General features: G+C 38.6%; 2 protein-coding genes and 1 long non-coding RNA gene across 5 annotated transcripts; 1 reads left to right on the top strand and 2 right to left on the bottom strand.

Moving 5' to 3' along the window:
- Positions 1-829: 829 nt before the first annotated feature.
- LOC141045516 (uncharacterized) lies at positions 830-2,643 on the bottom strand. Its single transcript, XR_012217705.2, has 4 exons — positions 2,088-2,643; positions 1,796-1,919; positions 1,461-1,605; positions 830-1,301 (listed from the first exon to the last, which is right to left on the bottom strand). It is a non-coding gene; the product is annotated as an uncharacterized LOC141045516 (long non-coding RNA).
- A 2,036-nt stretch (positions 2,644-4,679) lies between these two features.
- Positions 4,680-8,930, top strand: LOC112283548 (receptor-like kinase LIP2). 3 transcript variants are annotated; one of them, XM_090251495.1, is made up of 6 exons: positions 4,680-6,739; positions 6,862-7,228; positions 7,355-7,437; positions 7,606-7,990; positions 8,182-8,346; positions 8,698-8,930. In XM_090251495.1, the coding sequence occupies exons 1-5, from the start codon at positions 5,652-5,654 to the stop codon at positions 8,278-8,280; spliced, it is 2,022 nt and encodes a 673-aa protein (XP_090107621.1). In that variant the 5' UTR covers positions 4,680-5,651; the 3' UTR covers positions 8,281-8,346; positions 8,698-8,930. The 3 variants fall into 3 exon arrangements, with proteins under 3 accessions (XP_090107621.1, XP_090107620.1, XP_024378141.1); XM_090251494.1 differs by having other exon boundaries at positions 4,734-6,739; positions 8,182-8,390; XM_024522373.3 differs by having other exon boundaries at positions 4,734-6,739; positions 8,182-8,501.
- A 358-nt stretch (positions 8,931-9,288) lies between these two features.
- Positions 9,289-11,885, bottom strand: LOC112283549 (proteasome subunit beta type-7-B). Its single transcript, XM_073534628.2, has 8 exons — positions 11,554-11,885; positions 11,294-11,435; positions 10,913-11,009; positions 10,625-10,694; positions 10,333-10,437; positions 9,972-10,074; positions 9,778-9,864; positions 9,289-9,675 (listed from the first exon to the last, which is right to left on the bottom strand). The coding sequence occupies exons 1-8, from the start codon at positions 11,698-11,700 to the stop codon at positions 9,599-9,601; spliced, it is 828 nt and encodes a 275-aa protein (XP_073390729.1). The 5' UTR covers positions 11,701-11,885; the 3' UTR covers positions 9,289-9,598.
- Between the last annotated feature and the right edge of the window lie 3,830 nt (positions 11,886-15,715).

Below are 15,715 nucleotides of genomic sequence, written 5' to 3'. Positions count from 1 at the left end.
TCTGATCTCACAAATGCTTCTTTAGTGGGTAAGCTTTGAACTGCTGGGAATTTTGTGGTTGTAACAAAACATTGATGGTTTCGTTGGGTTTTGGATCAATACGTCGAGTATTTGGACCTTGATCGTCCAATTCTGCAATTCCAGTACCTGGTGTGCAGGGCGTCTCTGCCTGCTTGCCATTCGTTCATCCGAAATTCCCGTCAATAGAGTAAATTGTAGCAAGTATAGAAAGAATTGTTGTAGCGATTATTACTTGAAATTTGTATGTGTTGATGGTCGATATTCGGTCTAGTGGCGACACGGCATCATGCGTTGTGAAAGTATATTAGAGGAGAGCAATTTATTGGTTTCATTACAGTGTCGGTTCTATGGCAAAATATATTAACCACCCTGAGAGGTTTTTGGCTTTGGACTTCATGCTGTGGGAAGAATTTGGACAGGTGATGTTGTTTCGGCCCTTTCGGCTACGTACATTGGGTGTGCGCTTCCCGGCGTCCCATCGTTTCATTGGTTTTCTCTCACAATTTGATGTTCAATTAATTGACTTACCCGCCTGCATGCGTAATTCTGAATCTTGAGTAAACATTTCCCGCTTGCGCTTTACATAATTCCTTGGTCTATTTAACTACAATCGGAAGTATTTAAGTGGAATTAATGTCTTAACAGTAAGACTATCCCGGTTCCGAAACTGTGAGCCGGACAGAGAGACGTGTTTCTAAAGCCTTCATCACAGGTAAGTTATTATCAAGGCTCACTCTCGGAAGCTGTGCGTCACACGTATCATGTAAAGTAAATTTCAACAGAAAAACGGGTGATATGACGTACTTCATTTGTTACTCAAATGAAAGGTCGTGGGCAAACAATTAAATTCCACCTTTTATGCATCCAACCACCGATCACTTCCTGCTTCGTAAACTCCTACATAACCTTCGCTCAGTACACCAAAGTCTATTGCAATCTAACCAGAGAAGACAATCAAAACCTCGCTCTGGAAGTTGTGCTCAAAGAAAGGCTTGATTCACTTTCGATAATCCATTTACTACGACCTCCACCACATCAAGATTATTCTCTAAAATCGAGTTGGGTGTTTCAATGTCGGCGTTCACTTCAGCATTTACGAGCTCATCATGGGCCGAGTTGGGACCAAATCCATACCTGAGTAATTGAGAAGGTGCTAGAGGTTGTAAATCGGGTGAGAGCTCGGTTTCTGATTTGATTTCCTCATGTTATCGAACAATGTAATAACTCCTCTAGCCCACTAGTCTGGCCGCTGGCTTCATGTTGTGGCCTCTTGTGATCCACTGCAAAATCCCGAGGATTCATTTATGTTGGCACGAAAATTTCTACGGTGATTCTGAAGGTCATAATACTTGCACACTGTAAGCTCAAATGAAAAGCTTCACGTGCAACAAATACATCAAAATTTGAATCCATGGAAAAGAGAGCGGAAAGTTTCTTACTCTCAGGGAGCATATCCGTTACACCTTCGCGATTAAATTAGATTCCACAAATATCTGCAGGACCTTGACCTCTCCTACCCCGAAGAAGGAAAACTGTTGCCGTTCCGGAACATCAGCTACACTCCGATCATGACCGTCTGAGATTCTGCACCACATCAATCAGTCAAGGTAAGACAAGCCAATTCGGTGACCATTAACCTCAACAAACCGTCTTCTGAGGAATCAAACGCAAAATCCAGCCCTCCTGAAGAACAAGAAGGATATTCAACATCATATTATACACATCTGTCTCTTGGCTTTCCTTAATTGCGAAGTTTCTCATGAACAACGCGGACCTGTTTTCGTCTCTCCCTGCAACCTCCGAGGACGTTTACTCAGCGCTGTCACGTTCTACTTTTGCCTTTCCTTTAATCGCACCCCAAGGTTCATCCGAGTCAGTGGTCTGGCGACCCTCCTCTTCTGTAATCGCCAGACATGAAAGTGAAATCCTAATCTCCATGAAGACTAAAGAACTGAAAAGCATCTATTGCAAACAACTCCATCAACCCATACATAGTTTCAAATGTTTGTAGTGCATGCACGTAGGTAAAGGAGATAGTTCTTTCAGTATCTTCAAAAAGGATTTACCAGTAAGTGATGTGCACAGAACGTTTCTTGTGAAGAATCCAACTAATGCAAAATCATGACCACAACATTTCATGGTCTTCCTGATTCCAAGCTTTGTTTCTCCTTCACCCCGTTCTCAGCCGCCTGAGCTCGAAGTACAAGAATCATGCGCTGGGTATCATCTCCGCTGTCTGGCATATCTCAAGACAAAGTAAACCTTTCTCCCTTCTCCTGCTTACTCATGATACAAAGCTCGTGCCTGGCAATATAGATACAGTAATCTGAAAATACTACATAATAACCAACTCTGAAGAGAAATTGTGCACCGCCACCTCCATTACCATCCTCGCACATCCCATTCCACCGCACCCACCAAAGAAAACCTAAAAAGCGGCACCGGGCAACTCCATTATGGACACCCATTGCTGTGAGGACTGGTACCCAATGCTCGTAGCATCGCCATACTCGGCAGGAGTGCAGAGTAATAAGCAACAGAGACTTGACCTTTGCAACTATCTCATCAGAACATAAGTCATTTCTTCACGCACAAGCTGAACTGAAAATGTTGCTGGAACCAATCAAGCATCATGATAATATTGTCCTCAACAACCATGTCGCCTTCATCCGATGCCTTTCTTTCTCACATAGAATCATCACTCATATTAACTCATCACAATAACACAACAACTCTCATAAAACTCATCGCAACAACACACTCACAGTACTACCCACAATCACAATGACACTCACAGCACTAATCACAACCACAACAAAGCTTACAAAAATTCATCACAACAATAACAATAGCAACAAAGCTCACAACACACTTATCACAACCACAACAAAGCTTACAAAAACTCATCACAACAACACTCACAAATCTTACCACAGCCACAATAATACTAAAAAAACACTTTCAAAAATCCACAACAAATCTCACTACACTTATCACAAGTACATTCACAAAGCTTTCCACAACCACCATGAAACTCACATCGAAGGTGATGAACCGATTTCATCAAGTTTTCATTTTTGTTGTCCTATATGGTAAAGCATAGATTTTGATAATGAAATTGATAATGTGTGTGCTTTTTTATCAATCGCATTTTAATAATGTTTCATTGAAATTTTATTGAAAAAAAACTGATGCGGTATTAAAACTAACTATTAAAGTTTTCAATAAGCCACTCATTTGGGTAGTTCAAAACGAGAAAATGAACTACAATTGTCAATTCTCCAGGTGATCATTTCTTTTCTAATGAATTAAAAAAATCACATTTTCACTTGTTCAAGATTTAATTACCAAATATTTGCATATGTGAATGTAATATTCTGTTTTTGATACTGATATAAAGGTGGTATCACTAGCTTGAGAAGAAGAAAAATAAAATAAAAATGTAATAAAATAAAAATCTAAATCTGTACAAGAATAAATATTTGGGTAGCCTCAAGCTTGATGCTTATGAAAAACAGAGAAATAGAGATTCTTCTGTTTCAAGTTTACTAGTTAAAGAATAATTATTCTAAAACCTTGTCATTAACAACAAGGATATGTTTTTAAAATTTTGACATCTCATTAAACATAACTTTTAATAGTTAATTTTTTTAAAGTAATGGTTGAAAAATAAGATATGCAAGAATATTAAAATATTTTATGCAATGTTTCTGTCCAGTGATACAAAGAGTTGAAATTCCAAATATTAACAGTCAATTCCAGATTGTATTCATGAGACGCTGCTGCCACTGAATGTTTGTTCGAAAAAAAAAAAAAAAAAAAAAAAAAGGCAACCAGATAGGATTGTGTGTTGATTTATGTATTTATTTTTCTCTCACAGTGACTGCAACAATAATCGATCCTTTCAAAAGTCCTTCAGTCAATCATTCCACTCACATGAACAAAAGAGAGCCTGCAAATCATTGAGCCACAAATTGACAAGCAAGCCTTTGTACTTACAGACTGTGATCAAGCTTTTTAACCTAAAATCATTAAAAAACCCCACGATAAAGTACAATACATATATATATATATATATATATATATGAATCATGCGAATATCTTGCGCTATGTGGTATGAAAGTCACGATGCGAAGGCATCTTCTACGTCGTTTGCCGAGTCACGGCCGAAGCTCACTCTGCCTTCCAAATGATGTGCTGCTCGAAAAAGCTGCAAATCCAGCAGCAAAAATATAACTTTTACTACTGATGCCATGTTCCAAGTGCAGAAAGGTGGTCCACCGGCGCACACCAAAACCCATGAGAGAGAGATGAAACTTCACAGTCAAGCACAGAATCGTGTGAGAAAGAGCGAGAAATCGAAGAGGCAGCAGCAGCAGCATCTCAGTACACATCGATATGGCTGTCGGTATATTGACCTCGGGAAGGGGGAAACCCTCCCCTCCCCACCCCCACTTTTCGATGATATTTGAATGCCGCGCAGGGCACGGCGGAGATACCGTGGGCTCCAGGATCCCTCGGCCCCATCGTAAGGATTCTCGTCAAATCACTAACCACAAGCCCATCCGATTACGTGCAATTTCGCGCCTGCAAGTATACTAATCGGTACACTCGTAATTCAATATTCACAGCTTCGCTGGCTATGGATTAGCGCCTCGGGGTTAACACCGCTTGCCCCCCAACTTAATGAGCCGAGTGTTTTTTTTTTTTTTTTTTTTTTTTTAAAATCTTTTGTTTTTATTTTTTATTTTTTATGGGTGGGTGCTGTCTGTAAGCTCAGCAGCATCGTCGTCGTTGTGTGCCCAATGCTTGTTTAGCGAAATCAAAGCTGGTGTGCTTCCCACGGTTGTGTACTGAGCTCACCAGAAAAAAATGAGGCTGTGCATCTGTGCATCCCTGTGAATGTGAAGCGATGAAGCTGTTGTTGGCATCCCCGGGAGGATTGATTATGTGTGATGAGAGCCTGCTCGCCCACGAGTTTCCTTTCTCTTGTTGTATGCATTGCTCACGGTCGCAGACTGGCGGCGCCTTGTGAAAGTCCAAGGTTTCCACCCTTTGACCTGGTCTCCCCGCCGAATTCCTGCCCGTTTAACGTGTATTCCTCGTGCACCAGTGCACCGAGCTCAGCATCTCCTGGATCCTTCGTTCCGGCCGCCCATCTTGGTTTTTTTTTACCGTGCACATGGTATAATTTTAGTGTTTCTGGATTGTCGAGGTCTTTTTCGGGTGCAGGGAGTGGGAAGTGAGGCGGAAGGTTTAGACCTGTCAGTTTTAGCGAGCGACTTCGGGAGACTGTTGTGTGTGTGTGTGTGTGTGTGTGTGTGTTTGTTTTATTTTATTTTTTGGAATTAGTGATGAGGTAATTTTTCTGCTGTTGCGGGCGCGAGTTCGGAGTATCAGGCGGGAGAGCTTCAGCTAGGTAGGAATCTCTGGGAGTGTCAGCTTCGGGCGTGGGAACCTCTCTCGCAGGCTGTTGACCCCTTGGGTGCGAATTGGTTGAACTGCAAGTTGGCTTGTGGAGCCATGGAGAGGGCGACGACGTCACCATGTTGTTGCAGGAACCTCTAAGGTGAAGTTGCACCACAAGGTTGAAGAGGGTAAGCCTTGCGTGTGCCCTAGTGTAGTGGAGAATGAAGGGATTAGAACATAGTACAAGCCGGAAGTGGTCTCGTCGTGAAGAGATGTTAGAGGAGGAAGATGAGGAGCTGCCGGTAATGAGTAAGGCTATGGTGGCGAGGCGAAAGTGGTTACAATGGCGGTGGTGTGGGCTGAACGTTTTCGTATTGGTAATCTTCATGGCTGTGGCGCTTGTTACTGAAGTGAGTGCAAGCGAGGGTGTTGAGCAGTTGTCTGCACGAGTGGAGAATTTGGGTGAGACTGCAGTACCGAAGGCCATGGCAGGACGTTACAGTACTGTCGAAATTAATTCTTGGATCCCCATATTATCTTTTTGCTTCGTGTTCGTTGTTGGCGTGAGCACCGGGCTCTGGTGGAGTGGTTTCCACATAATCCCAAGGGCGGAGACAGCTGAACCTTCGTCTTCTTCGCCACCGTCGTCTTCTTCCCTGGGGGAACTGCGCAACCGGCAGATCGCTCGGGCGAGCTCGGTAGGCACGTTGCGGCAGTTTAAGCTGGCTGAGCTAGTGGAGATGACGGATCACTTCAAGGAGCCGATTGGGCGAGGCGGCCAAGGCACAGTGTACTCTGCTCATCTGCCTGAGGGCTGCAGCAAGGCCGCAGTGAAGAAACTGCAAAAGCATGAAGCGAATCTTATGCTCCGCGACAATGTGGTGAGCGACCATAACCAAGAGGAAATGGAAAGGGCATTTTGGGAGGAGCTCAAAATAATCTCCAAGCTCCACCATCGCAACCTTGTGGCTCTTTTAGGCTACTGCGTCGAAAAGGACGACTTGTTTCTGGTGTATGAATTCATGGGCAAAGGCTCCCTCAGCCAATACCTACACCCCAAAACCAAGGCAGAAGAGAAGAGCCTGAGCTGGAAGGAGCGTATGCAATGCGCAGTTGATGTAGCGCAGGGTTTGGAATATCTTCACAACCACGCAAATCCTTCTCTCGTGCACCGGGACATCAAATCTGCCAACATTCTCTTCGATGATGAAATGAATGCTAAGATTGCAGATTTTGGGTTGAGTAAGCCTGTTATACTGGAACAAGAGGCAAGCATGTCGATTCGACTGCGAGGCACTTATGGATACGTGTAAGTGTATCGAGAAAGCCCTATTGATGTTCAGTGTTTTTCGGTTGAATGAGCTTGACGGAAGCTTGCAGAATTTGTTTCAGATCACTCATAGAGACCTTAATCAATGCGGTGTAACGCAGTGATCCTGTGTATTTGCTAAACGGCCGACCCTGTGCCAAGAACGACGTGTACAGCTACGGCGTGGTACTGTTGGAGCTTATTACAGGTCGGCGTGCCCTTGAGAACAAAGGCAATGTGAACTTGGTACAATGGGTCAAAGAGTCTCTAGGCACACATGATATTCCGATGCGTCAAATTTCGCGCATTGTTGACCCCCAGATAGCCCTGGACATCCTTTACGACCAGTTCTCTGAGGTTGTGAAGCTGGCCCTAAGCTGCGTCCATGAGAGGCAGGATAGCCGGCCCAGCATGCAAGATGTGGTTGCTGGATTGTATAATGCCAAGGCCATAGAGGACGCCCAAAGCACCGAGTCTCCTCTTGCTCATGTAAAGACTATTCTTCGTCTCTGCGTTGAACGGCCTACTTCCATTGATCCTACCGAGCTTTTGTGAGATACCAACATAATTAGGAGAACCCTCTACTCTTATTAACGCCAGTCTGTGAAATTGCAGGTATTGCCTATGAGTCGCAATGGTGGCTCTGTTTATGATGGTAGTTCGATGGGGACTCCGCGAACGCACGCGCTGCACGACTGGTACGCTTGCCTTCTTGTAATAGCAAGCAATTCTTGCACCTATTAACATGTTATTATTCTGAAATGACACTTTTTTATCAGATTATTGCATCTTGCTAATGGACATCTTATCTGCAACCGAGACTCAGCCCCACTTGTGTGTGTCTCCTCCAATTTATGTTTGTGCAGGTCATCATCTTATGAGATAAAGGACAACAGCATCCTCGTCAAATGCACCATCGCAGGTTTCAGAATCATGTTGAGATGTAAGATATGGCCATCCCTCAAGAACTTTGGGTTGAACAAGGTGGAGGCTTCATTGAACGATGCGTTTCTCTGGAAAAAGGGCCTCTGGTTCTACAATGCAAAGAGCACTCGTGAGTTCACAGTTGGTGATGATATCAAGGTGATCGCTGAGTGGCATGTCGCACTAAGAACCGGATATTACAATCTGCCTGCTAACGATCCAAGAAGAAGTCAAGGCCCTTTCTGCGTCGAGTACTTAGCTCTTAAGGATGTGAACGGTCCTTTGGTTGAATACCTTGGTGACAAGTCACCATGGCCGGAACCCGTGGTAATCAATCCATTTAATTTCAATATCAAAAGCGTTTCTGTATCAGTTGTATCCTGTCGATGATGATGATGCCTACGGCACTCTCTTCATTCCATGTTCCCCTTTCCTTGTGGTACATTATCGGTGGCGAGGTTAGGGGGTTTACTATCTCGCTAATTGCTAATGAAGTGCTGATTATGTGGCATTGACAGCCCCAAGAACGGAGGCCGAGGAGGGAGAGTAGTGGGGGGTCTGGTTCCGGCTCAGTAGAACGTCGGAGGAGTAGTGGCCATCACAGGCGTCCCAGTTAACACCCTTGCATTGTTTTTTGATGCACCCTGAAGCCCCAACTTCCAGAGCCTTACTACTATGTTCACGTATGGCGCTGCTCTTGAGCTTTGTCAGCGCTTCTGACCTTACAGTGAGGATTCACGATTCTCAATCTCGTTAGTTGACACGGTAGAGCTGGTGACTATTATTGTATATTTCGGAGATGTAACATTACACATTTATTTCATCAGTGGGTTTCAAGGTATTCGACACTGTTATTGAAAGTCATCGCTAATTTATCTTACTTCATTTGAGACCGAAAATATTTTTAAGAGTATAAAGAAATTTTGTGAACTTCACTCTGTACGATCTGCTTGATTCAGGTCAAATGCTGAAGCGTTCGGAAATAGAGTCCATAGCTAGAGTTCTCACTTTTTGTATTGGATGTGCCTTACCAGGTCAGAATGTGGATGAGAGAAGATGCAACCACGCAGGACATCTACTTCAGATACTGTGCATAATTTATTTGCGCTTAGAGTTTGCAGACCGGTGGATTGTCGATTTTGAAACTAAAGCATATGTTGACCAATTTTTTAAACGCTAGCTGATAATCAGCTACAGATCTCCACTTTGAAATTTATGTGTAAAACTGGTTTTCTTCGAGAATGAAATGTTACTCTTGCTTGAATTATTTATCGCGTTGCTGCACTCCACATGAAGCTGTTTTCAGTGAGCATGATATCTGAATATTGCTCGATTCATTCATTAATGCACCGAAAATCAAACGATAATCATGCACCCTAAGAATCTACTTGAGGTGGATACGGAGTGTGACATAGAACAATTATCATAATAACTGAACTCCTCCGATCGTAACCAATTGGCATAGATCAAATAGATTCGCTTGTATATTAGGTGTAACATCAATTTAGAATCTCAGCATATCTCTTCATAGAATATGATTGACATCGCAATTGTTGAGCATATCGGTAGGCAATCTAACCATTTCAATAATCCTAAACCAAATTGCCATCCATGACACAATCGCATGTTGAAAAAAATCTTATTTAGACTGAAATAGTAAGCAAACATGTTGATTTCATATGAGAAACCAAATCACTGGGGTTCAAAAGTCTGAGAAGAAATATACAATATTCGAAAACTTCACCGAGTCAAAAGGCTGTACAAACTCTTACAGTTGCAATAGCCTGTTGACAGGACGTCCAGAAAAGATTCTCAACACATTACATAATGAGCACAGTAAAAGACAATTAATAGAGTCCAAGGATTGTAACATGCAACCCATACATAAATCCTGAAAACCCTGAGATGCTGGACACGAAGGTGACCCCTGTTTTACTATTCCTCTTCCATTGCATCACCTTCCAGAACTTGTACGTGTTGTCGTAGCTGCGTGATTTTGGTCGATAGAACAGCTGTCACAGAATCAACAATATTTCAATTTAGATTTCAAATAACCCTAAACGCTTTCAGAAATTAAACCGGCAGGTTAATCGTAAGCCACTGCAATGACGTACCAGTATGTCCAATCTTGAAATCATAGCCCTTGGAACGAGAGTAGCTGCGAGGATTAGGCTGCTGGTAATTGCGCAGATATTCCTTTCCTTCCTGTGAGAATGACGCAGCCATTAGAAAAGCGTTTAAATTGCACTCAACTCTGAGAGGTGAATGCTAGTAAAAAAGGAAGAGATAGCAAAGTTTGAAGCAGAACTTGCCTTGGTTATGATGCATAGGTCCACATTACTACCACTTCCAAGATCGTTGAAGATACCAGCACAAATTGCAGCAGACACGATCTCCATTCCCTCTTCTTTCTGTGATTCAGAATACATGGTAACAGACACCCAAAATACGTGCATTAATTAACATATTGCCGAGATTCAGAGTCGATTCAACTTCGCTGGGCAATGTTAATTACCAGCATCTATATGCTAAAGGGTAATTGGACTCTATTCTTTTGTGAACGTGAACTTGCACTGAAAATCTTCCAAGCTACCCAAATAATAAGTTCCTTCTGTAGTCGGTTGATAAGTTCAAATATTTTGTATTTCAATAAGTAGAGAAAGATTTACCGTCAAGTTTTCCTTGTATCTGGATTCAAATACAGACATGGCAGCCAGTGAACCTGAACCCATTGTGGCAAATGGAAGGGTGTCTGTTGATCCATGTGGATAAACCTGAAAAAATCATGCCTCTCGACATCACACTTTCGTTACTGAACGGAAATGTTAACTTTGCTGACAAAGAATCAGCACTCAAAACCTAAGCAATCTGGAATCCGTATTAAAAATAAAAAATAAAAAAAAATAAAAAAAGAAACAGATAGAGCAGCTGATAGACCTAAGATATGGCTGAGATACACACCGCATGAAGGTGAGGTCCAGTGACATCCACGCCCCCAAGAACTAGAGCTGCGCTAACTTGACCTTGGTATCTGCAACAAGGGATTCACAATCCGTGATACACGAATCAAAGATCAGACAAACGTACCTGATGCTGTTCAAAGGTCTACTACTGTAGCATGGCAGCAAGTATTGCCCCAAAGACAGATTACAAACTTACACGACATGCTCAATAAAATAAACCTTCGTTAACTAGAAAATACCATGCGGTGTTTCGTGCAATCAAAGGCAGCACTATAAGAAGTTGTACCGGAAAAGGTGAGATTTAAGCATTGTCAATGCCGTTACAACGCGAGACTCTCTTCCAGTGGCATATCGATGCAGTACCAGCTGGGAACTCACCATATCTACAGACAGACAAGCGATCTTGTTCAGACTATCATGTAGTAGGAGTCATAAAGAACAAATCTTCGAGCCCGTACACCTGATTATGTTGAATAATTAAGCGAACCCCAGTCAAATGAAAGCCGAGCAATCCAAATGTTCAGGGTGCAAACTGAGGAATCACTGGGCACCTTGCCATCGGTTTCACACGGCAAACTCCGAGACAGATAAAATCACAAAAAAATCAAAACCCTAGAAACCTTAAAAGAGCACGCATGAATAACCAAGGAATCGAGAAGAAGCAGACCTGTGACATTTTCAGTATCGGCCGCTGTACCGGCTCCGCAGCAAGAGATATTTGGCGCAAGGTAGTGGATCTTCTCACAATTTTTATCACAAACAATTTCTCCCTCTGTTGCTCGCGTATCAGCTCCCAAAATGACTCCATCCTGACACGAACCGCAAGGTGAGGTATATAAATCGAAACCCTAGAAACAGTCAAAAAAAAAAAAAAAAAAAAAAACGCAAAAAGAGACACCAGGATAAACCGTTTGATGAAAGCACAACCTTAAAAATGAGGCCGACAATGGTAGTTCCCGTCTTGCGGAATTTCGGAAGCTTAGCGCCTTGTTGCTGCAGCATAGTGTTGCGACGACACAAATCGAAGGTGAAACCCCCTTTGGGCGGCACCTCCATCACGTTGGATTTCGTCATAGCGACAAAGCACGACAAAGCACGATAAATGGATTTGCTTCCGTTTTCCTCTCGATCTCGATTGCACTGAATCACAATCAGCTCCCGAGCTCTGGAATGAAAATCTAGAGTAACCTCGGCGATTGCAAGTGATGGTGTCCAGCACAACCGACGAGCTTGGCCACGAGGCCCAAAACAAACCTTGCGAACGAAGGCACAACCTCGCGAAACCCTAACACACCATTATTTATAATTTATTATTGTTATTGTTATTAGTGTTGTTGTTATTTACTGAAGGGAGGAGGGGGAACCGCTCTTGGCCATCGTTCTTCAGCCTCATTCATTCGCTAATCACTCTCGCAAATTGGTTTAGTTAGTGATTTAATGAGTTTCACACTTGATTAGTGGAATCATTATTGAATTGGAATTACTGGTAAATACCCACCAGCCAAATCATTACTATCTAATCGTGATTATTGGGAAAGTTATTTAAGAATTTCAGATGTTACATATTTCTAAGAAAGCATAATCATATATTTATAACCAACAATTTTATCAATGAGGTTGAAATTGTATAAATATGTATATATATAGTATGATAAATTAAAGGGTGTGTCGTTGTAACAGTTTTTTTCCTGTAATTTTCCCAATGCTAACCCTCTGTCTCTTTCAAATATCAAGGAAAATGAAACGAAATTACATTCTATTTAATGTGTTAGCCAAATATTAGTCTTTAAGATTTCAGATCTATAACAATCTGTTAAATTTGAAATTTACTCAATATTTCCTAATATATATTTTAAAAATAATAAATCATAATGAAAGGAAGAATTTCAACAATGGTACATAGTAAATATACTATATTTTTATTATATATAATTTTAATAAAAAATCTAATTATTGAAACCTATGATGTATTTATAAAATACTATAAATAGTTTTGTAATCTTACAAGTTACATCCATCCTTCTAATCAGAACCATATTCTTCAATTTGCTATAGAAATCAATGTTGTAGAAAACCACTTCAGAAGAACTTCTGCCATGGTTTACATAAATCACTAGAAAGAAAACTTTTAAACTATTTTTTTTTTTTTCTTTTTACCAAATTCAGAAATTGTAATACATTCATTTGAATTGTTTTCAGTAGTATTGCAATCTAACAATTTTGAATGCAATTCTACCAATAGAGTTTCTACTACATAAAAAAAGAAAAAAAAGAAAAAAAAAGAAAGAGAGATTTTAAAAATCAATTTTTTAATAAAAATTTTCAAAAAAAAGTTGTAAATTAAATGAAAGAATAAATAAAAAAATAGAATCTTTCTTTCTTAAATTTCTTCTTCATGTTATGTAGTTTAAACTACATCACTATTAAACAAAACAAGAGATTTGGACAAATACTACATATAAGTCTAAACTTTTGATCAACTTTTTCAAAGTTAAAATAAAATTCACTCAAGTCTTTAAGACCTTATAAAAAATAGTTACATCTTAATATATGGAAGAGTTTCTAAATTTTAAAATTATATCACAAGCGACATTTTTTTAATTCAAATATAGAAAACATCTTGTTGAATGTAATTATATTTAATCTTAAATCTATATATAATTAAATTATTATATTTATATTAATATGTTTTATATTTAAATTAATTAAATAAAGAATAAGAGTTGAAAAATGAATATACATATAATATAGTGTTATATAAAAAAACCTTGTAAATAATATAAAATCAAAAAATAATTTCCATTCTTTATAATTTTTATAAGATGAAGAAATCTTAAGGTAATTTTAAGTGTGTTACTATAGATGCTAAGACATAAAATATTTTAGATTTATTTGAATTTTTTTAATTAGATGAAAGAGATTTGTAATCACCCCTTTATAAATTAGAATTTAAGAATATTGCATATTATAAACAATTTCATTAATATACAACTATTAAAAATTTTTATTACAGACATACATATTTATTTCAATAGTTACCTATATATTATGGATAGATAAAAGTAGGTTAATTTAATAATATCTTGTAAAAAAGCTTCCTAGAAGCTTCATAGATTAGATTTTATCTTTATATGTGTCTATAGGTTATTGATAGGTTAGAAACTTGGTCAACAAGTTAACCATGTATTACACGTCTTGATAGCTTATGGTACAAGCTAATAATGTGGGACACATATAAAAAACTTGTCTTGTAAGTTAAGACATATGTCTTGTAAATTAGATTCATGTCAGAGGTCCTATAAAATGTTGCCATATAGCTTTTAGTTACATAATACATATGGAGGTAAGAATGAAGCCTTCTTCACTCTTGTTAATGCCTTTTTAGCCCTTACTCTTGTTTCAAGACTTTTTAATCTTCTTATTTTTGGCAATAGCCATTTCAATTTCAATACTATATTAGTTTTGAATGAATATCTATTCTTTTTGAGTTACACAAGAGTGTATTGAATATTTGATTCTTCAAGATTTATATCCTTGACAATTTGACAAGAATGCTAACTGATTGTCGTTGTCTTAATTTTAAAAGTGAGTGGACTATATATCTTTGAAAAAATATTCATTTGATATTAGACGTTACAGATTACTCTCTTTTAATTTAACTTTTGAATTTATTTGAGTTGTTTACAGATGGAAAAATTATTGATGCTACTCTCCACAAAAGAAAAAATAGATTTGCAACAATTGCAAACCTTTACGAGTTTTTCAATACTCTTAGGGTGGAAATTTCATGTATCTCTAATACCGACAATAGAGGTAATATTCTAATACCTAAAATAGATGATCAATAATGAAGCTCAAATTCTATGCCAAGAAATTTCGTAATTAAGAGAAGCAAGTAGATCAAGTTCATAACTAAATTCAAGAAATCTTGCTACTACAAATATAAGAGAAGTAATGATTAATATATTAGAAAAGTTTAATGGAACCAAATCAAATTTTTAAGAATTTCTACTATAAGTAAAGCTATATTTGAGGTTGTATCTTTTTCAATGTCTTGATGGATTTACTCAAGTTGGATTTATAAGTGCATTTCTTTTTGAAAGAGCTTTATCTTGATTTATACCTTTGCTAGAAAAAGATTTTTGACTATTCTATGATTTAAATTCATTCTTAAAAATCTTCATTATTATATTTTTAAAAAATGATCAAAAAAGAATAATAGAAAATAAATTTGTATCTTTACAATAAAGATCATGTCCAACCACCATATATATTGTTGAATTCTAAAACCTTACTTGCAACATGGATTGGAATGACAAAGCCCTTATCAATCAATTTTCATATAGATTAAAAAATAATGTCAAAGATTTATTATTGATAATGGGAAGAGTAGACTCATTGGAGTAATTTATTATTCAAGCCATTACATATGATAATCAATCCTTTGAAAGACACCAAGAACAAAGATTTGGTTAGAGAGGTATAAGTCAAGTCATAGCGATAGCTTCTAAGTTCACAAAAGCTTCTCATCAAGATTGAAACCTATGCAAATTGACATGGTACATTTATAACCTCTTATTGAGCAAAAAAAGACTCAATGCCAACAAGAAAGATTGTGCCAATATTGTAGAGAACCTAAATACAATACTCAATATTATTCAAAGAATATAACCACAAAATGAAAAAAATGGTTGCTAAAGAGGATAATATGTTAAAAAACTAGTGTCTCTAACTACAATAGGAACCATGCTACTTGAATCTTATGCAATACCTAGTAAAGGTCCTATCCTCTCTTCAAATTCTTCACCTTCTTTTATAATAGAAAATTTATTTAAGACTAATAAATCACAAAGTTTAAGCCTTATTAGATTCAAAAGCCTTGGCTTCTTTTATAGACAAAGACTTTGTCAAAAAATAAGAATTATATTTAATTATAAAACCAAATCTATACACGTAGAAGTAATTGATGGTTGTTCATTGTCTTCTAAAGCTATCATTTGTAAAACCGTTCCTTTAAAAATAACAACTATTGGTCATAATAGCTTAGTAATATATAATGTCATTAAATCTCCTTTTAACCTAATTATTT

Source organism: Physcomitrium patens, chromosome 6 (assembly GCF_059467195.1).
Source record: "Physcomitrium patens ecotype Gransden chromosome 6, ASM5946719v1, whole genome shotgun sequence".
Classification (NCBI taxonomy): Eukaryota; Viridiplantae; Streptophyta; class Bryopsida; order Funariales; family Funariaceae; genus Physcomitrium; species Physcomitrium patens.
This window is presented reverse-complemented; position numbering and strand designations above follow the sequence as displayed.

Excerpts from the sequence above, each read along its gene's own strand:
- LOC112283548 (XM_090251495.1), top strand. The coding sequence starts at position 5,652 with ATGAAGGGATTAGAACATAGTACAAGCCGGAAGTGGTCTCGTCGTGAA. Across the intron at positions 6,740-6,861 it reads CGAGGCACTTATGGATACGT|TGATCCTGTGTATTTGCTAA; the intron begins GTAAGTGTATCG and ends GGTGTAACGCAG. Across the intron at positions 7,438-7,605 it reads ACGCACGCGCTGCACGACTG|GTCATCATCTTATGAGATAA; the intron begins GTACGCTTGCCT and ends ATGTTTGTGCAG.
- LOC112283549 (XM_073534628.2), bottom strand. The coding sequence starts at position 11,700 with ATGACGAAATCCAACGTGATGGAGGTGCCGCCCAAAGGGGGTTTCACC. Across the intron at positions 10,695-10,912 it reads CTTAAATCTCACCTTTTCCG|ATACCAAGGTCAAGTTAGCG; the intron begins GTACAACTTCTT and ends CCCTTGTTGCAG. Across the intron at positions 9,676-9,777 it reads TTTCAAGATTGGACATACTG|CTGTTCTATCGACCAAAATC; the intron begins GTACGTCATTGC and ends ATTCTGTGACAG.